The 25,457-nt window shown below is 35.6% G+C and overlaps 2 protein-coding genes across 3 annotated transcripts in view; one reads left to right on the forward strand and one right to left on the reverse strand.

Annotated features, from left to right (window-relative positions):
* Window positions 1-1,544: 1,544 nt before the first annotated feature.
* Window positions 1,545-22,811, forward strand: LOC109032941 (putative ATP-dependent RNA helicase DHX57). 2 transcript variants are annotated; one of them, XM_019045293.2, is made up of 20 exons: window positions 1,545-1,951; window positions 3,586-3,832; window positions 4,320-4,425; window positions 5,672-5,850; window positions 7,340-7,806; window positions 8,448-8,639; window positions 9,333-9,486; window positions 9,936-10,113; window positions 10,696-10,869; window positions 11,265-11,410; window positions 12,869-13,002; window positions 13,443-13,679; window positions 14,014-14,144; window positions 14,674-14,822; window positions 15,718-16,082; window positions 17,248-17,570; window positions 18,612-18,821; window positions 19,370-19,549; window positions 20,492-20,725; window positions 21,697-22,811. In XM_019045293.2, the coding sequence occupies exons 2-20, from the start codon at window positions 3,606-3,608 to the stop codon at window positions 21,838-21,840; spliced, it is 3,930 nt and encodes a 1,309-aa protein (XP_018900838.2). In that variant the 5' UTR covers window positions 1,545-1,951; window positions 3,586-3,605; the 3' UTR covers window positions 21,841-22,811. The 2 variants fall into 2 exon arrangements, with proteins under 2 accessions (XP_018900838.2, XP_072154416.1); XM_072298315.1 differs by having other exon boundaries at window positions 1,545-1,950; window positions 3,581-3,832.
* Window positions 22,086-25,457, reverse strand: part of nan (transient receptor potential cation channel subfamily V member nanchung) — a 103,243-nt gene continuing 99,871 nt past the window's right edge. Inside the window, exon 18 of the mRNA XM_019045280.2 lies at window positions 22,086-23,473. Within this exon, the coding sequence (XP_018900825.2) occupies window positions 23,267-23,473 (207 nt within the window). The 3' untranslated portion in view covers window positions 22,086-23,266. The remainder of the gene's footprint in view (window positions 23,474-25,457) is intronic.

Consider the following 25,457-nt stretch of genomic DNA (forward strand, 5'->3'; position numbering starts at 1 on the left):
ACCCCCAATCTGGTCTCTTCCGGGTGCTTTCTTTCTTTTAACTCGGAATTTTATTTCATTTTTGACCTCATCATGAGTGAATTTTGAGATTTCTTCCTCAGGAAGAGGTGCTGGTTGTGGGAGTTCATCCAGATTAGCACCCGGAATATCCTCGTTGGGGGAGAAAACTTTCTCCAAGTGCTCGGAAAAAACCTCCGCCTTTTCTTTGTCAGTTTTGGCCCAACTACCATCCTCCTTTTTAATAGGAGGAGAGTAGACGGCCGTATTTTTAAGATACCGTATAGCCTTCCATAGTGAGTAGTCCGAGGAGGGCCTGGCATCTAAACCCTTCAGGAACTCGGCTGTGTTTTTGTGCTTGTATTCCCACATAAGAGAATTCAGTTCTTTGTTTATTTTGTTGAACTTACTTTTATCACCAGGAAAGCGAGTGCGGTGCCATATGTTGCGGGCTTTGCGGCGTGCTGTAATTAAGTTCTTAACTTCTTTCGGTATGCGAATGCTATACGGCATCTTTTTTGTAGGCGGAGTGCAAGATTTGGCACACTCCTGTATCTGTAACACCAGCAAAGATATTTCGCTATCAAGCTGGCCATTACTAATGATTGGACAGTCGGTGATTAAATTTGACACTTTCTCTCGGAACGCGTCCCAATTAGTCTTATCATTAAATAATGGCCTGGGCTTGATGCGAAACACTCCGGACGTGGAAAGAGTCATTAAGACCGGAATGTGATCGGATGACAAATCTCTTAACGCGAATACATCACAGCAATTAACTGCAATGCCTCGCGCCACGAAAAAGTCAATCACATCCGGCCTTTTTCTTGGATCCGTTGGCCAATAAGTATAGGATACCCTTGCGAGTGAAAATCCAACTTCAGATTTATCGACGCCTTTTCCAGTTCTCGTCCCTTCGTCAGCGTGCGTCTGGAACCCCACATTCTATGCTTGCTGTTCCAGTCCCCGCCGACGATGAAACGAGAACCTAGATGTTCGAAAAAATTCATGTAATCGATTTCTTTAATGCCTTTCTTCGGTGGGCTATAGAGTGATGCCACTCTGATATCCCCCATGTTGGTTTTGGCATAGCCACAAGTATCGACTTTATCCAAAAATTCGTCGAACAGGAGCCGAGATGGCATTATTGGTTTCGTCCGCTATTAAGGATTTTCGAATTAGGAAAATCTGACTTAAAACGCATGATATCCAAAATCTGAACTCAGATTCGGATTCCTCGTTAAAAATCGATATAGTTTCATGTATAATATGTTAGTGCTGCATAAAGGTAAGAGGCTGTGAGTAGGTATCCTGTTTCAAACATATTGGTCCAAATATCTTCAACTCATCAGGCGCCAGGCGCTAAGCAGGACATATTCCTTGGAGTGCAGATTCCGGCCTAGCGGCGTAGATAAAAGAGAAAAAAAGGTTGAATTCCGAGAAGAGATAAATTATTCTTCTTCACTCAGCTGATCGCTGATGGCGCTGACCGGCTTACCCCCATGACGTCATGTGACGTAGAATTCAACACTTTCCATCGTACGTAAACATAACCTCACTTTTCGGAATTCGGGCTTCGAACAGAACCAGCTATTTTTTTTATGAGTCCTCTTTTTAGTTTTAATTTCTCTGAAATCTATGTTCCTGAGTTAAATAATTGTGAGACCTCTTATAATATGACTACATCGCCTTTGAAGTATCACAATAGTCTTTTTTTTAATATGTGTTCATCATGAGAACTACGCTCTCTCTTTCTCCAATTTTATGTTCTTTCATGGTTGGGCCTTTAAGTAATCTAAAATTTACATGTAGTATTCGTTCTAGATTATCGAATTGATTGCGCTAGGCAGGGGGAATTTCCTGTGAAGCAGTGGATCGTGAGGTTCGAACTTTTTTCTACTATATCAATTCTTCTGAAACTGCTGGCACTCCTCTACCCATCAACTTAACCCAGGTAAGACGTTTGATGATAAAAAGATGACTTTGCTAAGAATACTGGACAAGTAAACTTTACATAGACTGCAGGAAAAGTTTCCCCCTGCCGAAGGTGAAACCTTAGAGTATACTTTAGTTCCCATGTACCTAACGGAGCATCGCTGAAGTCAATCCTGGAACGGTAGTTCCCTGGTCTTCGTTTTCTAAGCGTTAATAGAAAGCTCATACCGATTTTGCAGTTTTTACTATGGTAGCTTATGGATTAATTGTAGGCTGCAAGTGTTTTCTGGGATATATCTAAGTATTAATTTAATTGATGTTATAATAAACTTTGGAAATTAATTTTGATCAATCTAATGATAAGTTAAGATATGTACGGATCTCCTGGTTTTTTTGTTAAAAATCTCTTGCTCGAATACCTCAAGGGAAGCCAGGAGCTAGGAACCTGCGTAAATGGCAATGGCATCTTCAGTCGCAGTGCGCCAGTCTAAAGGGTACTGGACAAAACAGTCTTACAGTGTGACTTCATCGTTGCTTCCATACTTAGTACTTACCACTCTATTGCACTCTATGGGTGAAATTTGGGTAAAAATACCAATTTTGATATGTCAAGTTGAAGTATCAATAGGGTCAATTTGGGCCACTGAGATCCTTCAGCACTCACTTGATACACCTCATTTGATTTCCTGAATAATGCAGGTTTGATCCCAAGGTAAAAAAAAAATACCCAGAGCACCCAAATAGCTCCAATGTTACACAACAGGATAATAAGTTGAATATTTAGCGAAAAGAACAGAGCTCTTAAGCTGAAATACTCAGATACTTTTGGATTTGGTTTTATCATTTTACCGGAAAAGGATGTTGATTACCTGGATATTATATTTTCGTCTGGTTTTTCTTGATTTCTGAGTTAGACTATGTACATTTCGGAATTTTCTTCATTCTTCAGAATACTTATTCTCAGATACTTATTGTCTCTAGTAATCACAGAACGTGATCAAGACATCTCAGACCTTTTTCTTGCTAGAACTTGTGTCAGATCAAGTGACACTTGCTTACATTAGGGCTTTTTTTTAATCCAAACTGCAGAGGATCACTATGGAAAGCATCACTTTTTTATCCCGTTTCTGTGCTATCCATGCGTTCCAGTAGAACGCTTAAACCGCTTTCATGAGGTGGGTTGAGGCCGCGGTCAGGCCGGTTGAACCAGCCCAAATCACGAAGATCCTGATCCATTGCGTTCCATAAGTACGTTCCATGGATTACAAAAAAGCCCTCTTTGCTCTTCATACAATGCGTAGAAATTCAAAACCTGGCATGGTGCTTGATAATTCTAATTGTGGAAGAACCTGAAAGCCTTTGATCTGTAAACATTTCTACAGGGAAATTTTTTCTGGATTTTTGTCTAATTTTCGGTAAAAGAATTGTTATCTATAAGCTGCTGGTTTCCTGTTAAATGAGACCAACAGTTGTACAACCATTACCACCAAATGGTGTGTATTGTTTACTTATTATGGCAAGTTGTTAACACAATATTGACACCATTAGCATGGCAAGTTAAAAGCAATCTAAATCACTATTCATCCTGCTGTTTGTCATACTGCCTTGATACTAATTCTGTTTTTTTCTTGTTTAATCTTATTTAAACGACAGAGAATAGAATATTGCACAGCATGTCGAGGAAAGGAGGTTCAAGCATTGACTGCCTCCAGGATGAAGGATTTTCTGTCAGGAAAAAAGATGCTAAAGCTAAAGATGCTAAAGCTAAAACTAGACCACCTCCCAAAGTCACCATCAAAAATGCTCCAAAAGCTAAAGCACCTGCCAAAGTCACCCCTGCCAAAGTTGCCCCTGCCAAAGTTGTTGTCAAACAACCTGTCCTGGATGAATGGGGCTGCGCGTAAGTATTAAGTATATGTTGAATATTGTCCTGCTGTGTATTTTTTCCTCAGTCTAATGCTTTCAATTTATTTTTTTCATATGTTCATTTGTTTTTTGTTAAAACACTTCACAATTAAAATAGCATGCTAGTGATGATTTTTAAGGCTCAGTGGTCATGCAGAGCTAACCATAGCAGCATAATCAGAAGAAAGGTTTTGAGGCTAGTAATTCTAAAATGCCCATATGTAAAAATGCATGTGTGTAGGTAAAGAACCCATATGCACCCATCAGTTACTCACTTGTTAAACAAATATTCACTATTGTGTGAAGCACTGGTGACACAGTGATTGATCAATAAAGTAAGAGGAATCTATGTAGGCATGTTTGTTCTAGCTCAGTTATCGAATTCTCTTTTTTTAAATCAAAATTGTAACATTTCCGTACCCTTGCAAATATTTTACACATCAAAACTTCATTTTAATATTTGATTTTTACACTAATTTCAGACCTCAAGAGCCACCAACAAAATTGAAATGTGAAATGACCAATTTAGACCTTTCGAAGGACTCGGTTGACTTGATCTTGAACACACTGAAGAGAGCAAGAGGGCAGGTGAGCATTGTGTCTATCTTCTTTTAAGGTTGTCCCGTCAAAAGAAGTCATTTCTGAAATGTAGGTGAATTAATTTTCCTATCAAAGCTAACCCGATTTTGAGAAATGAGGAGGTTTGGAGTCATATCAATGGTGCAACTAAAAAATTGAGAATCTTACTTTGCATTGCCACAAATCTCCTGTATGCTACCTCATTGTAACTTTGTGCCCTTTTTCTCCTTTGAAGAAGGGGCGCAAGTTTGAGATGCGCGTTACCGGATGCAGGAGTGGACTGGCACTGAGAAAGTGACCAAGAATATTGACACATCAGAGCTCAAATCCACCGGTTTTAGTTGTTTTTTGCCGTATGAATGGTGTGAACCTACCCAAAATCACCTTGATTATCCACTGGACGACTGGTGTTTTTCCTGGTGTTCCCGCCTGCTTGTCCGGCCCTGACTGGGTGTTCAAAGAGTTTTCCATCTCTGTAATGATCTACCTAAGTCTTTTGATGTTGCTTCAACAGAATAACTGCCAACGGCCAACAGAAGGAGTAGGAAACACCATCCAAGCCCCTTCTATTCATGTTGTAAACCGTAACTGTTAGAAGTTAGTGTATAGTGAAACTTTATGGAATTTGCTGAGTCAAGAATGCCATTTTTAACATCTACTCTGCAACATTTAGCCAGTGTATCTTAAGCACTTGAATGTTTTGCCAAATCCACAAAGACCAGTCCCTCCCAAAAACAAATGGTGACCCCCTTTAGGTTTGTGAAGTCCTTTAATAGGTCATCCCATGATATTTTTAATTTGTTTTAAATGAGAGTATGAAGTACTGAAATTCACTGTAAGCTAGATTCCATGAGGTGTGTATAGGATCCTTTTCTTTGAGAATAAGTTGTCTCCTGTATTTATTAATTTGAGGATTTCAGATGTTTTCTGTATTCATTATGTTGATCAAGATAATTATGTATAGATAAAAGTACACTATGGCAACCTGAGAGCATAGAATAAAAATGGACAGGAAAAGGCAGGGACAAGGCTGGAAAAACACACAATAATTACAAATCATGGAACGTTTCAGCCGATCTCCTGTTTATTATCAACCGCCAAAAATAATTAAAAAATCTAAAAATAAAAGCTTAAAACAATGTGATAATTATGTATGTATATTGTGTCTTGGAACTAATTTTTTTTATCTGTTAATATTATTGTACTTAAAATGTCAGTTTTGGTGGCACAATAAGTTTTGTAATTGTTTTTTTAGGAATTTGCTGTGCCTGACGCCTCATCTTATAAAGACAAAGGGAAGAACCTGAACAATCAGTATTGGGTGGATAGAGGGGAGCTCGTTATCAAAGGCCTCATAAATTACGCAGACCCAAATCGAAAGAAAACTACGCCCGATCAACAAGTACATGCATTTGCTGTAGCAAAACTGCACAAGTGAGTTTTTCACTGTAATTGTATTTTCTCTCTTTGCAATTTTTTGTCTGCCTCACGGGAAGTTACTCCAAACTACCTCATATTTCTTTTGTGTCAGTCTTCTTCTCATAACAGAATAAAAAAGTGACAACTTACATAATTTCTTTTTTAGAGCATCTAACAAAAACATCTTGGAGAGTAGAAAATAAAAGAAAAAAAGCCTTCGGCATGAATTTAAAATTTAAGTTTTCCCCTTTTATTTAACCAAAAAAGCTGACTTATCCAGGATAAATGGGCAGATCTGTAAAGGAATAGATACTGCAATGCTACTATAACTGAACCAAATTATTTTCTGTTTTTAGGAATTTGATTGCCATTAGGGGTTTTCTTTTTTTGATCGGTGGTACCGCCGATCACCAAACTGTGTTCGTTAATTGATCCGTCGGTGCTGACGTCACGACCGGTGGATTTGGTACCACCGATCAGTGATCGGAGTGATCGGTCATTTCTCCGATCACAGCTCCACCGGTGGACAACCTAACCTTACTTCAGCCAGATCTCAGGCCAAAAACAAGCAAACAAACGAGAAATCGTGAGTATTTCGCGCCTCCCGCCGTCGCTGAGTCTGATGATTCTGCTTGAATCGTCATTGTCGCCTATGTATTGAATAATGTAATAATTTTTGGAAATATTTTCCCCCGTACTTTATTTGTAGCAAAAAAAGGAGTTAATGCTGGTACATTGAGTATATATTTGCACTATTGCAGTATCATTGCGGTAAAGGTTTGATGAGAGGAAGAAATCCATTTGTTTACATTGGTGGAAAGTGTGTTCTTAAACTCCCGACTGATCGCGGGCAATTTCGTACCAAAATGAGGGCCGATGGATTTCCATCAGTGGATTTAGGCAGATCTACCGATCAAAAAAAGAAAACCTCTATTGTCTAAGACTTGTAAACTTCAGTTCAAATCCCATCAGAAAATTAAGTGACCACAAAGTTGTGTTCATAGCAATGTGCGCGTGCACACTTAATTAGCTTAAAGTTTATGTTCCTAAATAAATAAAATAGCATTGTTATTTTATTCTGAGTACAAGGTAGTATATCCGGGTGCACTGTAACAGCTTTATGTATAAGTATAGCAGATTTTAGTTGTTATTTGAACATCTGGATTACATTTTACATTAGAGAACTTCAATCTCTTGTTCATACATAAAAGCACCTGTCTGCATAGAGAAGCTAATGGCACACACACTGTTCCTACAATAAGGCAGAGATGATAGTTCCTTATTGCAAAATGTAATCCATTTGGTCTAATACAAGAGTCGTTCAACATAAGCTAATTTTATGATTGAACGCCCTAGTTAGCTGACAAGTGATGACATCTCTAAAACTGATACAGAAAGTGACACATCTTTGGGTGAGTTTATAGAACAAATGCATAAAATAATCTGTGTCAGATTGACTCTATTACATATTTTTCCTTATAATTATGATTTCATTTTGTTTCAGATATGGATTCCATGAGAAGCATTGTTCTGAAGCATTGACAGTCAGCGACTCAGATGTTGGAAAAGCTTTTGAGTTTCTTTTGACCCAATATTTCCCCATAAAACTCCCTGACCGTGAATGTAAAGTGCCCCAAGAGCTCATGGATTTAAGAAGGGATGAGTTGGATTCTTTGAAATCCATCTACGAGAATCAAGTTAATGAAAAAATTACGAACAAGCTGTGGACAGTCACGGTTGATCTTCCAGAAATCACGCATTATGTTCTCTTTGAAAAACTTGGACTAAACTTGAAAAAAAAGGCACCAGAAAAAACCCACCATGTCAGGAAAAACGTATGCCGGTTTTTTGAAAGAAATCAACCCTGTAGGTTTGGCAAGAATTGCAGGTTTGCACACGAACTTCCGAAAGTGGAGAAAGAGGATGATAAGCAAGTCACTAAATTTGAAATCGAAATCAGGTTTCCTGATGGTAATTTTTGTTCCTTTAAAAGTCTATACTTTTTATGAGGCTAAAATAATCTTTTTGGTAGCATCCTTAAAAATGATTTTAAAGTATTTTTTCGTCTTAAATATGTCTGGAAGTAAATGTTCCGTTTGAATGTAAATGTAAAATGTTTAAATTTTACTTGTCGTAAAAAAGTGGGGTTTTTGGTACTCTGTAAGTTCATCAAGGTGCCTTTGCAGTATAGTTATTTTTTTTCCTATGGCAAATATTTGCCACCTTGCATAAGAGAAGGGACCTTTGTTTGAAAAAACGAAAAATGAATCAATTGATACCAGTGTTATATAGACATTTTTGACTAAACTTACAAATTTTCATGTTTATTTTGTCTCAATGCAAAATTTTAAGGGGAAATTTTTAGAGGAAATTTTATGTCCAAATCAATGAAACCACTCCTAAACCTCAACGTTTTGTATTACAGAAGATATGAGTAATTTAAGTTTCCACATTGTGTCCAATCTTTCCGAAAGGTTTACTCTTCTAAGGGTTACATATTTTCTTTCTCTGCATTTGAATCATATTATAGAAGCAAAAAGAACCTTTGTTAAAGTGTCTCCAAGGTTTTTATAGACTGTGTTTCTGAATTATATTTTTTGCTCTGTTCGCAGGTTGCCAATATCCTAAAGAACCGCCTTTTGTAACTGTAATAGCCTTGAATGAAAATTTCCCCCCAGAAATATCCTTGTATATATCTTATTGTTTATTTGAAGAAACTATGAGAGGGGTTGAATATGGAGAGCCGTGTATTTTTTCTCTTATTGATCTTGTTCACAGGCATGAAGACATAATCCATTTCCTAAGTATGTTAACTTCAATTTTCTTTTTATTCTTGATGTTGTCTAATGTTATGTTGTATCACAGAAGCAAAGTTTGAAAAAACAGTTAATGTTCTATTATAATTTATATCTTTTGCCAATCAATGATTGTTGCTTTTAAATACAGAGCGAATCAGAAAAAAAGAAGATAGAAAAAGAAAAGGTCTTCATAAGACCTAAAGATGTTCCATTTATTTCATTATGGAAGGATGATAGAGTATTTGTGTTCCATGAAATGATAGAAACAAAATATTGCATAAGTAGCCATGTTGCCGTGAAATGTTGACGTCTAGGGTTTTCATTTTATTAACTGAATGCATTTGCCAAAGAAAATATAATGTTTTTGATAGTGGAAAATCCTCTTCTCAATGATCAGTTGTTAGACATACATGAAGGATTTAAAACTTACCTGTTGCCCTGAAGCCAACGATTGAAATTTCAATGAAGAAATTCCAAAAATTAATCATTCAAAATCATATCAGCCAAAACTACAGTTTCAAGTCCAAGAAAATTAAAACATATTTTCGTTCATTTTATATTGTGTGATAGGAATCTTCTAACGCATTTCTGTAAATTCAGAAAGTGTATTTGAAAACCATAGTTTGAATCGAAACAAGGCACAGATTTTCAACTATTATCTTCTTCAACATTTCCTTTCATTGGTATGTGTGGTTTCAGAAACAAACTCTGTGATATTTCCTGATAGCATTAGTTCTTTGATCGGTCAGAATGGCCAGTTGTCTGCCAAAGAATTAGAGGATGAGCGCATAAAGCCTCCTAGGCAGTCAAGAGTTGCTTCTGAACATCGATCTGACTTCTGTGATAAAGCAAAGTAAGTGTTTTTCATTCAATATTTTTACTCTTTCTGCTCCTTCTTTTGTAATTTACTTGCACAAAAAATTTCATCAAGGTGCACCCTTGTTAAGTCTTGAGTAATTTTTATGCTGCTGCTAATTCACTCTCCTTTTAGACCAAATAAATTTACCTTGTGAATTTTTTATGCACTTAACAAGATACATTCATGTTAATTTTGAATGTTTGAAAACAAAGGTCGGATTTTTTCTTCTAGCTCATATCTAATGTCACATGTGTCTCTTAGAGATCTATTATTTTGGCATTGCAAGTGACGCGCAACTTCATATGATTTGAGTCTAACACTAGAAAATGTAACGTAATGTGTGTAAGAGAGGGGATGTATACTTTTTCTCCTACCTACAGCATATCAATTTTTCTTGTCCGAAGTAATGAATAATTATTTCTTATATTTCTAACATGTTTCAGGAATGACCTTATTTTAAGACAGTTTCAGACCAAACAGCAAGATTTGCATTATAAAAAAATGAAAAATCAGCGGCAAAATCTTCCAGCATGGTCCAAGAAAGATGAAGTTTTGAGTGCCCTAGAGAAACATCAGGTTGTCGTCATCAGCGGTGAGACTGGCTGTGGTAAAAGTACCCAGGTACAAGAAATATTTCATGAAGTTTCTACCATAAAAACATAGTGTGTTAAGTTGTGTCAAAACGTAGGCATTTTGCACATCTGAACATATCTTGAAAGACATGCCACGCATGGGACACACCCTCTCTTACCCGTGATAATCATAGTTCAAATGGCATCGGCAAATTATAACTATCAGAAGTGCATCCTTCTTTTGATAGAATTGTAACACATTACTGCTCAGACACAGATTTTTAAGTAAATTACTGCAGCTGTGCTAATGTTTTATTGATATTTTCTGAGCTGTACTTATTTCCTTGTTAAAGAAAATAATTTTTTTCTTTTTACCAGAAAATCTGTGGTAGAATGAAAGTATGAAAAAAAAAAAAAAGTACCTCACAAGACCTCAAGTATTTGTGCAATATTCTAGAGAACACCCTCTTTGAGCTTATATTCTCATTTTTTTATCTCTGACTATAAGTTGTAAGGGCTCATTCTACTTGAATTTCTCCAAAGCACCTCCCATATTCAAAGAATATTTGTTAGCAATGTTTATTTAATTGTGTGTTATTTGATTAACTTTTTCCTGCCCTCCAAAATCTAGGTTCCGCAATTCATTCTTGATGATTGGCTGGAAAAACAGTGTTCAGACGATCCCGATACCAGTGATCATATAAACATTGTTTGCACACAGCCACGCAAAATATCCGCTATTGGAGTGAGTGAAAGAGTGGCAGACGAACGAGCAGAAAGAATAGGCCATACTGTCGGTTATCAGGTCAGTTTTTTTAGGAGTGCACTCATCTTATCAGTAATATCATTCCCTAATTTTATTCTTCTGTAAAATCACACATGTGCCTGGCATAGCCGTGAACAGAAATTTTGCCTATTACCCTCTTTAAATATTTTCCAGCTAAATGGTGGCTTACTAGTGTTGTGCACAAACAGAGAATTGTAGAATTTTATCAAGAGCTTGTGAATCGATCTCTACTCCTGATTCTTGTACATTTTTTAAATGTTGTTTAAGGTGCATAAACATTAATAATTTTTTTAGTATAATTCTCTCAAATGAAACTTAATTAAATAAAGAATTATCAAATTGGAAAGTACATATTTAAAAGTATGTAACTCTGAATTTTTCCTAATGTTTGGTTTTTTGTCTCTCTCTGCTAGATTCGATTGGAAAGTCGCATGTCTGCATACACCCGTCTGTTATTTTGCACAACAGGGATTCTATTGAGAAGACTAGAAAACGATCCATTACTGAACTCTGTAACGCATATTCTTGTAGATGAGGTTCATGAGAGAAGTATTGAAAGGTTATTAACTATTTTCAAAAAATGTCTCTGTATAATTTAAGAATTTTAATGGCCACGATGAAATTACTCAAGAAACCTGCATCTTAAGGTGATTTGTCAAGCTCAAGTGACGTGGTCGAACTGGCATGCAATATATCGCATTGATTAGGTAAAAGATCTTGGCAGATTTTGGATTTTTAGCAAAAAAAAAAAAAAGGACAATAACCCCTGTGCATGAGCCTAAAGAATCATTCTAAACCTAAAAATTGGCAAAATTCAAAGAAATGAAAGCAGAAAAGTGTTTGGAAAAAAACCTTGATTTCGATACAGAAATCGATTGCTGAATCGAATGCGAGGTTTTTTTCCAAACACTATTCTGCTTTCATTTCTCTGAATTTTGCCAATTTTTGGGTTTAGGATGATCCTTCTGGCCCATGCCCAGGGGCTATCGTCCTTTTTCTGCTAAAAATTCAAAATCTGCCAAGATATTTGACCTAATCAATGCAACATATCGCATGCCAGTTCGACCTTGTCACTGAAGCTTGACTAATCACCTTAAGTCAAGTTTAGTCATCATATGAAGTTATCAGCTGACTACCTGGAGGAGAAAATGTCTCTTTTATGGTGGCTCCTTAAATTCTCAGGTGTATTGATTAAAAGGAAACAATGATTATATACGAATTGCTCTTTTTAAAAAAATTCAAGAAAATCTAAGAAAAAGAAAGCTGAAAGCTGAGAATAATGGCCTCTTAAACCTTTTTACTGATTTTCTCTATCTATCTTAGTTTAGGAGATACTGAATATATTAACTTACTTTCTCAAAACTTGCGAAAGTAAAATAGTTTACCTTGATTTGCATCTCTCATGCTGAAAATAAAAATTAAATTGTTCAAAGCATGCTTAATCCAAGCAAGTCCATTAAATACATAATGCTAAATTCCGAATTTTTCGACCTTATCCTCCCCCCTGTTATGTTTTTGTGATATAGATCCATATCTTTCAACATATAAAAACAAAATAGCGTAATGCTCGCCTTGATATCTCCTCCCCTTTAGAGCATTATGAACGGTCACTTATTATGAATCAGTGGAAGTTCACATTTGTATCTATGTTGCAATGTTTAAAAACCTCTAAGCATATTTCATTTTTTCTCAAAAGGAATTAGTATGTAAAATATATTTTTAAAATTTTCAATGAATATTTTTGAAAGCGTAAGAGAGAAAAGAGAACCATCGGAAGAACCATCGGACTAAATCTTCCAAAAATTCAAGAAAAACTGTTTGCTAGTTTTCCTTATCTAGACGAAATATGAGTGGGCATTCACGCTGTTTCAATAGGGGGTACGTACTCACGTACTTTTCAACTTCAGCTGTTGGTGTATCATGTAATCTGTCATTAATGTAGAAGAGAAATGCTCCTTTGTCTCATTCTTAATTTCAATTTAATTGACCCATTACTATCTTCTTTGTGTATTTTCAGCGATTTCTTGCTTCTATTTTTGAAAGAAATGAAACCGCACAGACCTGACATCAGAATTATCTTAATGAGTGCAACGCTCAATTCAAATCTTTTTGGTGAATATTTCAGTGGAGTTCCTGTGATTCATATTCCAGGTTATTGATTTATATTTTCTTCATAATATGTATCATATTTTAATTACTAAACTAAGAATTACTAAGGCTGTGATAATAATGAAAATCTCGCCTCTCAGTCAGAGAAGGTAGGTGAGTGAATTTCAAAGAGGAAATTATCTTTAGAAGAAGCTATGTATGCTGTGAAACTACTCATCAATATAAATTAGAATTTTTAAATGAACAGCTTTTAGGTTCAAAATTGTCAATGAGCACCATATATTATTGTCAATTTGCCTGTAAATCAAGACTTTTTTACAAAAATTGATGAACTGAATTTCCAAGTTTAGTTAATTTTTTTTCAGTACTTTTCCTCATGCTTAAACAATTTACCATTTTTGAACCTAATTCTGCAATTTAATGTACGAAGAAGTGATCTTTCTAAATCTGTTTCTTTGTTTTTTGTCTATTACATACTACAGGAAGGACATTTCCAGTAGATCAGTATTTCCTTGAGAATGTTTTGGAGTTGTGTCAGTATCCAATTGAAGAAAATTCAGAGTTCAGTCGAAAAATTGGAAAATCTAAAGGCCGAGAAATAGACGAACTAGAGGAAGAACTTGAAGTCGCAGATGCTCTGATAGATAATGGATACTTACTGAATGATAGATTATCTGACGAGAGATTGAGTTGTAGGCAGTTGTTTTTTCGTTATCAAGGTAGGTAAAATGAAATTGAGTGTGCATTTGTTTTCTAGATGATAATTTTATTACTTCCAGAAGGATAAATGCACAACAGTAAATAAAAATAAAGTTTACCATTACATGAACATTTCTGAATGAAAACGGATGATTAAAACAAGTGTGTTCAGTTTCGTGAATTGATCAGGCTTGAATTGTTTTCTGAAACAATTTTCCCAGAAAATGGCCCAAAACTCTGGCCATCTTCATGGTGATATTCAGATTTTAGTATAAAAGTTTGAAAACTTGAATGGCAATCAACACCTAGCGCTACATGTCCAAATTAATAGCAAGAATATCTGCTCTCTTTCAGCTTTCAGCAAACAAACCAGAAAAAGTTTATTTATCATGGACCCAGAAAAAATAAATTATGAATTGATAGAAGCACTTATTGTTCAGATTACTGACCCTTCATCAGAGTTTCCGCAAGAAGGTTCTATTTTGGTAATTGTATTTACCCTTTTTATTTATCTTTAACATAAGTCAAAAGAGAACATATGGTAGAAAAACTTTTTTTACCAGATACAGTCACTGATTTTTTCCTATGCATTTTTGCTAAATTAAAAATTGACAACATTAAAAGTAGAAATTTATGATGACACTTTTTGAAAACTTTAAACGCAAAATCTCCGGTTATCTCCTGCATGTGAAAGGAATTAGCAGGTAGTAAGAGAAGAGAAGAGGGTATCAAGCAAACCAGTACACGTTTTTTAATTTAACAATTTTTTTAAACTTTTGAAGTTGAGTTGAACTACACACCACTGAGTATGTTTTAGGAGATCACTAAATGTTTCAGATGTTTTCATGGTTTTAGAGAATTCAGAGAACATATCTAAGTTGATAAGGGGTCTAAACGCTCCTGATTTTATTTTTTTTGTTTCATTATTATTTTTCATCATTTTTTATTTATAGTTTACAATCAAAATTGTGCATTCTTGCATTTTTTCATTCAACAGCTTTTTTTCTTCATTAGGTATTCTTACCGGGATTTTTTGAGATAAAGAGAATGATGCAAATGCTAAGTGATAATCCTAGAATATGTCCGCAAAGAGATGATGGAAGATTCATCCTTATTCCTCTGCATTCGACGTTAACAAACGAGGAGCAGGCTCAAGTTTTTAGGTAAAGATCTTTTTTTTTACGCAGAAACTTCAAATTTTGGTCTAACTGATCGCCTATTAAAATGAGCATATCAACATTAATCTTAATTGATTTCATTATTATTGATCATTGTTAATTAACTTGTACAATGGGGGACCCCCAAAAACCTGAATTTTGTTTTAACTTGGCAACGACAGAAAATATTCGGGTTCCACTGCTAGGAGGTATAACTAGGAGAAATGAAAAGTATTAAGCCAAATTTCAACTTAGTGACACATTTTCTCTCATTTTGGTGAGGCTTGACTGTGGGGGTGTTTGGCGAGATCGTCGTTTTTAAAGATGTGTCAAACTTAGTAACAACACTTAGTGCTCAAATTTTTGTCTCTTACTCAATAAAAACACGGCTTTCTCTGTTAAACTTTTGAAGTGCTATTTCTGAAGGACAAGCTTTGTCAAAAACTTCAGTGTAAGTTCAGTTTTTTGGTTTAAAAATGGTGCTGTATCGCCTGAAACCCCAGTACGGCTCTAAACTGCCATCGCCATCGGCTAAACTGATAAAAATATGAAAAAAATCGCATTTTTGTGAATGAAGATGGTTGAAGATCATTTACAGATATCTCTTGAATGTAGTACAGAAATATTTAGAACATTGCTGTGAAAAATTAGGGCCTAGAACGCGTTGTTGCCAAATTGATCTCCCATTTTGCGTTCTAGCCGGTGACGGCTGCTTGGCGACCAGCCGAGATTCAAGCAATAAATCACACTTTAAAAAGAAAAACATTTTTTCATTTACGTCATTGGTAAAGCATGTTCCCTGCAAGATTCACTCCAAAAATTGACAGAGTTAGCTGTGCACTGCTTGTGAAAATCATCTATTTTCAAATTAAAGATAATTTTAAATTTCATGTCTTCTTAGGAAACCTCCAAGAGGTAAACGGAAAATTGTCCTTTCCACCAATGTAGCAGAAACTTCAATCACAATTGATGACTGCACGTATGTGATAGACTCTGGTAGAATGAAGGAAAAACGCTTTGATCCGGACAAAAATATGGAGAGTCTAGAGCTTATTTGGGTATCACGTGCCAACGCCCTTCAGCGAAAGGGACGTGCTGGTCGAGTCAGGTCAGGCACAGCCTTCCATCTCTTCACCGAGCACCGATTCAACTGTGTTCTTGATGCTCAGCCACTACCTGAAATGCACCGAGCACCTCTTGAGTCATTGTTATTAAATATTAAGACCATTCCTGTTCTGCAGGATCGACGAATTGAAGATGTGCTGGGTAATTGTTTTTTTTTGTTTTACTAAGCATGATTTGTATTCCAAGTAAAGACACCACTGTCACAGCATGTTTAGAGAGTCATCTGTAAACCTCATATCAGAAAGCAATAGGTGCCTTTAGGAGAACAACAATCCCCCAAAAATTGTGAATCCAGCCCAATAAATAGCTTTTTCATTGATTTTTACTGTCACTCATTTGTAAATCGCTAGAAAACAGTATTTCTCAGAGAAATGACCAAAATCTACCCCCTCTAGTGAAAATATGAGAAGTCTGGCCTTGCAGTGAGACTGTCCAAATCGCTATATGCCTGGATGACGTTCTAAATCTACACACAAAGTTTTTACAGTTTGAAGAAAAACCACTGACTTTATAGAATTTGCCCGAAGTTTAAATGTCACAAGCTTTCTTTGATCATTCAGAAGGGTTGTGAAATATCTTTCTCTTGACACCCTCTTTCTTCCAGTTTCGACACAGCTGGACAAGGCTGAAGCTGCAAACAAATGCTGGCTTAATAGGCAAATTTTCGCAAGTGGATTTGGTTTAGGGTTTGACTCACTGCCAACTTCCGTTACAAAAAAACGAAAAACGCTTGTTGCATATGGTGAATATGAGGTGAAGGTGCGCCTACAACATTTGGTTTTTAGATTGGCAACAATGACCATTATATCTAAACTTCCCCATCTCTCCTCCAAGGTGGGTTTACGAATGGATGGATGCAAATGTTGGTCGCAAGCCATCAAACCACAGAGTTCAGTTCATGTCTTTTGGCAAGGGTTTTCCTTCAAAAGTTGGCAGCTCTGTAAAATTGGCTGCATGAATGAATCAAATCCTCTTGCAGAAATCCGCCTTGTGGTGCGTTGTGGGGAGACATTATGCTTGACCTTTCTTTTTTCAGTATGATGCTAAACTATGTGCTCGACATTTACAAAAAGGAAATTAAATAAATAAAGCAATTGATTATGAGTAATGTTAACCGATTATATTGTGAGAAAATTATAATAAAATTTCAAAATTGCTTCGAATTTCTTGAATTCAGTTTTAAAATGGTGGATGTACTGTAGTACTCTTTAACACTACCGTATCAATGGAGGCCTAGGCGAAAAATCATGTGTAATGGTTTTCCAGCCTATGTATACATATTAATTGGTTTTTTCTGAATATGTAGCTGGAGTGATTGAGCCGCCCCCACCTGACGTTGTGCAGTCCTCAATGATCCGGCTTCAGAATGTTGGTGCATTTGACTCTCATAACAACCTCACACCATTGGGTAAACACTTGGCTGCATTGCCCGTTGATGTGCGGATCGGAAAGCTGATGTTATTTGGTGCTATTTTTTGCTGCGTTGACTCAGCATTGACAATTGCAGCTATTCTGTCACACAAATCTTTTTTCATTTCTTCATTCGATGACAGAGAGGCTGCTGATGCAACCAAGAAGGAGTTTCTATCACAAAATAGTGACCACATAACTGCCTTAAGAGCGTACAAGGTCAGTGGATGAATTTTCTTTCCTTTTCTTTTTTTAAAAGATGAAGGAACCTCTGTACCTGTATGCCCTTCACAAGTAATGAGCAAACATTGTCATATCACACATTGTCTCTATTATTTTTTAATCATCAATAAAAGTACTATTTTTGTTTAAATTTTAATCATTTTCAGCTTTATTTTTTTTTTTATTTATTTATTATTCCTTTATCAAACTCCATTAAAGATTTGATTTACAATATTAGGTTTTTACATTGGTATAAATCAGACTGCTGAATAGAGATGAGGCAGAAATTATAAAGGAGAAAGTTTTAAGGAGGGAGAGAAGCCGGAATCGCAACTTGTGCATATCATCAGAACCCTCCCCTGTACCTACAGCAAGCATGATGGAGCTTGTTTTTTAGAGGTTAACGACATTTAATATAATCTATATATTTAATATCCTAATCTAATTTAACCTCAGAGTGTGAGTCCTCTTACGATTAGTACGAGTGGGCTGAGATAGTCTCCACGTCACGAGGCCGCGAGGCCAACCTGTCTCCAGCAAAGCGTTTAATCCTGAGCCAGCCTGGCTTAACATTATTAAACACCAATCTTGAAAGATTTCAGTCCTTAAAAATTTGAATTGGTTGCTCTAACAAAATTGAAATAAAATGTGATCGGAGTATTTTTATTTATTTTTTTCTGTTTTTGTACAATGACATTGTTCAATAGGTAGGATGCTCCCGAAAGTAGATGAATCAAAAAATTGGTGTTCTTCCTTTGTTACCTAATTTTTTTTTTTTTTTTTTTTTTTTTTTTTTTTTTTTTTTTTTTTTTTTTAAATTAAAGCCTCGATTATCTTTTGCTGTCAGCAATATTTAATGATTGATTGATTTTTTTTTATTTGTTGCTTCTGGCTCATTCAGTTTTTACTCATGTAGATGATCTATTGCATTTTTTACTCATATCATTAGAATAGATGGTGTGAAAAACTCTAAGATGTGCTTCATGTGTTTGTAATATATTTTTGCCTCTTTCAAAATAGTTTTACTCTCTTTTTCAGTCATGGTGTAGTGCAACTAAACGCGGGCACCAAGCAAGTAGAAATTTTGCCAGAGCGAAGTACCTCTCTTATACAACCTTGACAGCAATTTGCGATATTAAGGCTCAGTTTCTGGAGCTTTTAGCTAGCATTGGCTTTATTCCGTTTGATATTGGACGAATTAGAAAACGGACAAAGATAGACTGTATCCTTGAAATAACTGGAGAAGAGGTGAGAAAATGTCATCTTATTTTTTCTATTCCTTTAAACTTTAATGAATGGATGTATGTTTGTTTAATTAATTTTGATTCTAAAGTTTTATTTCCCCTTTGTCCCCTCCCAAGAGGAACCCAATCAAGCATCTTCTTCGGCCAGTGAAAGGGTGGCGACAGGGGGTTTTAGAAGAAATAAGGGTATGCCAACTCCCTGAAGGGCTATGAAGGATAGGGTACTTTGGCGGCTAGATGTCGTAGAGTGCCAGGGAGCACTATAAAAGCGGCTTTATATGTATGTAAGTTTTATTTCTCCCCTTGTAGCTTGTGCCATCGTAGATTATCGGATAGTTTTTTGCAGAAAAGTTAGTTAATTCCAAAAAGAAACATTTTTTTTTATCTTTTCTCGCTTAATTATATTTCCAGGGAACCACTTAGTTCTCAAAAGTAATTTTAGGCGAAGCTAAGACCTTCCAAAATCCATGTTAAGCTGCCCAGTGGCATCCAAATCATCAACTGTTCATAATTGTAAATCATTGAGACCACCATTTATTTTCATTTCCTCAGTTGAACGAGAACGGAAGGAATGAAACTCTACTTTCTGCTGTGCTTGCTGCAGCACTTTACCCCAATATTGTCAAAGTCTTAACTCCTGAGAAAACCTATACTCATTTATCATCTGGGAGTGTCATTTCCAAAACTCCTGATGCAGCTGACTTCAGATTTAAAACCAAGCAAGATGGTTATGTAAGTATCGTTTTCTCTTTCAAATATTTTATCTGATTTCTCATTGATTGAGTGCAAATTAAAAAAATTTCCTAGTTCTATGTTATGTATTTATTTTAAAAAAATTAGTCAGAAAAAGGCACTCTGAATGTGCAAGATGACAGTGCTGTCTAGCTTCAGGAAGTTAACATATTAGTCAAGGATATAAAATTCACGAATGGAGAGAGTGCAAGAAAACGATTTTGTTTAAGTTTGCAACTTTTATAAGATGGGATTATATATATTACTAGGAGACTCTGCCCCCTGGAGTGTGCGAAGCGCCCTCAGACCCGCTTTGCAAGCCCTATACGCATACGTATAGGCAAAAATGTTTTATCCATTTTCATACATCATTTTGTGTTTGAGCTGCATCGATATCAAAATTTTCAACGTAACACTTAGATTTGTAAATGATGAGGAATAGCTGGATGTACACAATTTGATATTAATAGAGGCAGTATATTGACAGCTAAGAATCGCTAACAATTTGCGACGTCGTATACTTCTTGTCATACTTTTTTTTTTTTATTGGAAAACCTATCAACGTACTAAATGTTTTGAAAACGACTGTGATTTCACTTCTGCTCGAAAAATATTCTGCGTAAATTTAAAGCGATAAAATTGACTCCTTTTCCTTCGAAATCTTAAATTAGATGCGGAAATATATATTATGTTTTGACCTAAACGTACTCTGGTTTAATTGTTAATTAATATGAGGGGAGGGGATGTATGATTTTTAAAGTTGAAGGTCTCTTTTGAATTTTGAATTTTAAAAGGCGTTATTTAGAATTTTGCTATTAGAATATCTAAATAATTAGGATCATTTGTTATTGCTCTACCTCGATAAAACGTATATTATTGACTTCTCATGGTATGTATGTATTAACTTCAGGTTCTCACGGCATTTCATTTTTTCTGTAATAGGTCAGTATCCACCCGTCCAGTATATTTGCAAAGAAGAATAAATTCTCAAGTCCGTATTTGGTATTTCAAGAAAAGTGCAAGACCAGTAAAATTTATGTCCGAGACTGCACAATGGTCAAAGGCCTACCTTTGGTTCTTTTCTGTGGCTCTGGAATAGATGTGGAGCTTCATTCAGGAACTTTCGTGATATCATTGGAAAAAGGCTGGATCATGTTTACTGCCAAGTCTCACATGGTATGTCTGCCTTTCATTTCATCTTACTAAAATTCAACTTTCTCAACAAGAAAGGAATTGCATTTGGTTTTGGTTTTTACTAAGAGAAATTGAGTTTTTCATTCTTCCAGATGGCCTTACATTTAATATATGAACTGCTTTTTGAAGGAATGGACAAAATTTATGCTATAATTGAAGGGTCCAGTGTATGAACCTGTCAAGGGACATTTTTAGTATATTTACTGCAGGCCCATAGACTATTGCTGTATGTGCTGTATCCTGATGACAGATCTGCGGCAACAATTTTTGAAAGAGCACCAACTCAGGGCCATATATTATGAACATGATAGCTCTTTCAGTTGCTCTTACCATGATGTATGTATATTGCGGTAACAGCATAAAATGCAGGTAAATAATAAAATGGCTTGTTACATTACAAAATAAGCAGCCAAGTTGCGATTTGACCAAGGTCTCACAAATAAAGCTGATTTTTTCAAATATTTGACTCTTTTCAGTCTAATTGAATTGGACCATCGATTTTGACTCTTTGGTCAAATATTAAAATGCAAAAAAAAAAAAAAAAAAAAAAAAAAAAAAAAAAAAATTAGGCTTTTGACAGGCCAAACTAGAAAGTTAACTGTTAAAATTAAAAATTTCGAAAGAAAGCATGGAATTACAAGCTTCATGCATAAGAGGCATCTTACCATAGGAAGCATTCACATTTTGGTTATCCCTGAATCCTTATCCTTGGATAGGGGTACTATTTTAACTAACTGTAGTACGTAAAAATAGAAAATAGATGCATCTTTTTAAGTCCAACAGGTGGAGGTGTAGAGAAAAAATTAGTTAAGCGTAGGTTGTTAAGGTTTACCCTCATCAATTAGCTTTGAGCATTATATTTTCCAGTATACACTGTGCACCATGCTGGATATTATTTTTCTAAACTGCATTTAGACTGTCCATTGATTGCTTTCATCTTCTTTTTTTTTCAGGTCGCTGAACTTTTGAAAGCACTTCAAGTAGAATTGTTAGCTCTTTTGAATGAAAAAATCAAGGATCCAAGTATAGATTTAACTCACCATGCAACAGGAAAAAGAGTAATCTCCACTATTGTCCATGTTATTACTCACTCGTAGCCTCCTAGTAATCCTAACACCCTACCAAACAGGGATGAATGATAAATTGATGAAACAACTTGAGTGTTGGTTAGGTAATTATTTTTTTAAGATTTATTTTGCTAAATCTACACTGCAATAAATCCAAGGTAATTTATCAAATAAAAGAAAGATATGTAACAGAATTCGCCCAATAATGACTGTTAATCTACCTCAATGAAGGAAAAGGTTGCAGCATGCTGTTTCTTAATAGACCATTACTAAAGTTTAGTTTTTTTTTTTTTTTTTTATGTATAGCATATCCTTCAGTAAAGCAGCCTGTGCAAAAGCATGAGCCAACAGACTACAGTAACTGATAGCAGGATAGCTTTGATAGGGACATCACCGGAGAGTTAATCGAGTTATGTCGATGGTTTCATATTTTTTTGCTACATTTTTAGACATTTCATTTTTAACATCAAGTACGGCCTAAAATGTGTCAAGGCAGTTTTAATTATGGCATTGAAAGACACAAGTAATTCCTAGACAGTCCTTGAATACCTATGTGTGAAAAGTTTATTTTTTTATGATATCATTGTATGAAACGATTAAAAGTTGAAGACAACCTGTGAATATGTAGCTTTAAGTATTCAATTTCATCCACAGAATGTACCCCTGTACATAATATGATGAATGGTGATTTGATCATCATAGGAAAGTGATATGTATGTATATATACTGATTTTTTAGAACGGTATGGTTTGCCTGATCGGTAGAATTGAAAGAGGTTATATTATTGTTATTGTTTGGATTCAATTCAATATGACAGAGAATCCCAATGGTGAAGTCACCATGAAAAGTGTCTGCAGCATTGTGCGATGCAGTTTGAAAGTTCAATCCAGTTCCCTGTAATTTTTTTTGTATTTTTGTCATTAAAATTTATGTTGATCTGTTGAAATACTTTTTTCAAATTTAGAGACTTTTTAAAGTAAAACAAATTTTGAAAATTTGAATTTGTGTTACTGATTATTTTTCGTTGAATACATTAGATCCTGGCGCTGGTGATTCTCTGTTTTAAGACCTTATGGCGCCTGTGATAAGCATGTTTCTCTAGCAAATTTAAAAAAACAATTGACAATAGATTTTTTGAAATTGTAATTTTTAAACCAGAAAAGTCCCAAACCCCAAAACGTTTTTCCATATTCCAATTTCTCAACAATAGCGCTTGTGATACTTTAGGACAAGCGGAAGGTGATGGGGATGGAACTGACTGAAGGAATCATAGCTCCTAAATTATCGGCCGATTCTTACCAAAGAGAAATAAAAATATCAAAATATGAGTGTATATCTCGTATATTCACTTAAAAATAGATTCTTTGTCAAAAAAAGAAGAAGGAAATAGGAAATTAACTGTCATTAAAATAAAATATGCTTGGATGGAGATAATATTTTGCCAGGATGGTTAGACTCAAAATTTGCTGAGGTTACTGGCAAGGTCGAGGAGAGGCTTTGTAGGGGAATCATGGTTGGAAAGGTTTGGCAGGTCAACTAGAGGCTTGTTAGAGGGGCTTGCATTGTTGGACAGCTTTGCCAGTCGCTTTTGCCGCTTCTCCACGATCCGGTTGTGCACTCGCTTCATCTCTAAAATTTCTTTCATCTCCTCTTTGTCTTGCTCCTGGAATCAAGTAAAGCAAATAAAACACTCCAATTAAAATATCAGATGGAAGCATGATTTTGTTACGTTGATTACCACAAGAAGTAAAATAACTACTCGAGACAAGGTTACTCCCCTTTCGACTAAGACCTTTTCGGCAGCTTTCAGCTGATAATGAATTTTTCCCATAATGAAAATTTTATTCCTTGATTAACCTCTTGATGAATGATACATTTACACAATTAAGTATGAGATGAATATTGTTCTTTTATTCTGCACTGATCCTATGATTTAAAATCAAATGAGAACACAGGTTGAAAATATGAAGGTCCCTTTGTAAGCACGGGTCCCTTTTCCGTACTTATAGTCAGGAACTAAGCAATCAAATGAGAACCAGCTCCATCATATTTTCCTGCGCCCAAGTCTTTTTAATTTTGGCATTCATTGTCAATTTGAGTATGGTGAGTTGTGCGGACATAAATGAGAAAAATATTCAGAAGGGTGGACATGTCTCCCACTAGATTAGTTTTAGGTGAAATAAGCAATTAAGGAATGTCAAATTTACAAGGCTTCGTGGGTAAACAATGGACCCTCAGAAAATGTCAACACTTCAATTACTTAATGGTTCCTCATCAAAATTCTTTGCAGAAAATGGAAGTGTTTCTAATGATATCCAAAACTCTCGAAATATGTCACACATTAAATATTAATGTTTGACATTATTAACAATGCAAGTGAGTGCTTCAGAAAAAGTCTAAGTCCACTCATTGAGTTCAACAGTCTTGTGAAATCAACTCAATAGGGAATTTTGCTCCTGCCAAAGTATGCATTTTTTCGCTTCAAGATACTTTGCGCTCTAGGGTTTTCTACGTTGCATTCACAATTGAGGAACGTGGAGGACAAGGCGCATAAGTGCAGCTTTTGCTATTTTGAGAAATACAAGTTCGAAATTACATGGTGGCGGTAGCCACCCCGGCCCAATCCAAAAAACTCCCCCTAAAAAATGACGAGACCAAATGATCCTTATGACAGAGAGAAAGTTCAAATTGATTATATTATGCTCAAAAATTGGAATTTGGGAGCGAATGTTTTACAGAAAATGCATCAAGACTAGTTTTACTCGAAATCATTAATATCTCAAAATTTTCAAAAACTGCACTTGAGCGCCTTGTCCTCCAAGCCCCTCAATTGTGTTTACCATGAAATCTCCGAAATTGAGATGAGTCGTGTAGCACTATGGTAGCGTTGCAAAATATTACAAATTGCGAAAATGTTATCGGTAGTACTTTGCAGGATTGATACCGCGACGCCATTGAGGAAAGGTTCTTGGTGAAAAATTTGCACTATTTGGCAACGCTGCCGTGATACCTCACGTCTCATTCGGACTCCGAGGATTCAATGGGAAATACGATCATATATGCAAGAAAACCCTCGAGTAAATCAACCACAGCCATACGTTGTGCCGAAGAAAATCAAAGCGCCTGCAATTTTTTATGTATGCAACACGGACATCCTCAGAACACGAATAGTTGTATCCAGACCTTGCTATTGATAAAGTTGGTCAGCTCCTTAAATTTTTCCGGCCTGTGATAACAAAATGTCACTCATTGGATTCCTACATCGTCGTGGCATGAAGAAAGCTCGGTTTGAGTATTTAATGCATCTTGATAAAGAAATACGTCAATAATAATAAATATTTATAATAAAAATGGAGGCTATTCATACTGTAATTACTTGCCTGACTTTATCGGCGATTATACACTTCACCTTCTTTTGAATCTGTTCATTTAATTTTTTCGGAGTCATAAGTCCAAATCGAATCCTATCAATTATTTTCTATCTTCCGTATGTAGCAGCGTTGCCAAGTAGTGCAATTTGCGGGACCTTTATTGGCGAAAACGAGCGAAATCTCGACCTTATGGTGATCATTGCCGTAAGAGAGTGACAAGTTTTCGTACATTTATAAATTCTCTGACTTTTCGATAGTTTAAACATAAAAATTCCC

This window comes from Bemisia tabaci, chromosome 3 (assembly GCF_918797505.1).
Source record: "Bemisia tabaci chromosome 3, PGI_BMITA_v3".
NCBI lineage: Eukaryota > Metazoa > Arthropoda > Insecta > Hemiptera > Aleyrodidae > Bemisia > Bemisia tabaci.

What these genes read in the sequence shown, in the direction of transcription:
- LOC109032941 (XM_019045293.2), top strand. Translation starts at nt 3,606, where the DNA reads ATGTCGAGGAAAGGAGGTTCAAGCATTGACTGCCTCCAGGATGAAGGA. An exon ending in GCTGTGGTAAAAGTACCCAG is followed by an intron (nt 10,114 to 10,695) that starts GTACAAGAAATA and finishes TCCAAAATCTAG; the next exon opens with GTTCCGCAATTCATTCTTGA. An exon ending in TTACTGCCAAGTCTCACATG is followed by an intron (nt 20,726 to 21,696) that starts GTATGTCTGCCT and finishes TTTTTTTTTCAG; the next exon opens with GTCGCTGAACTTTTGAAAGC.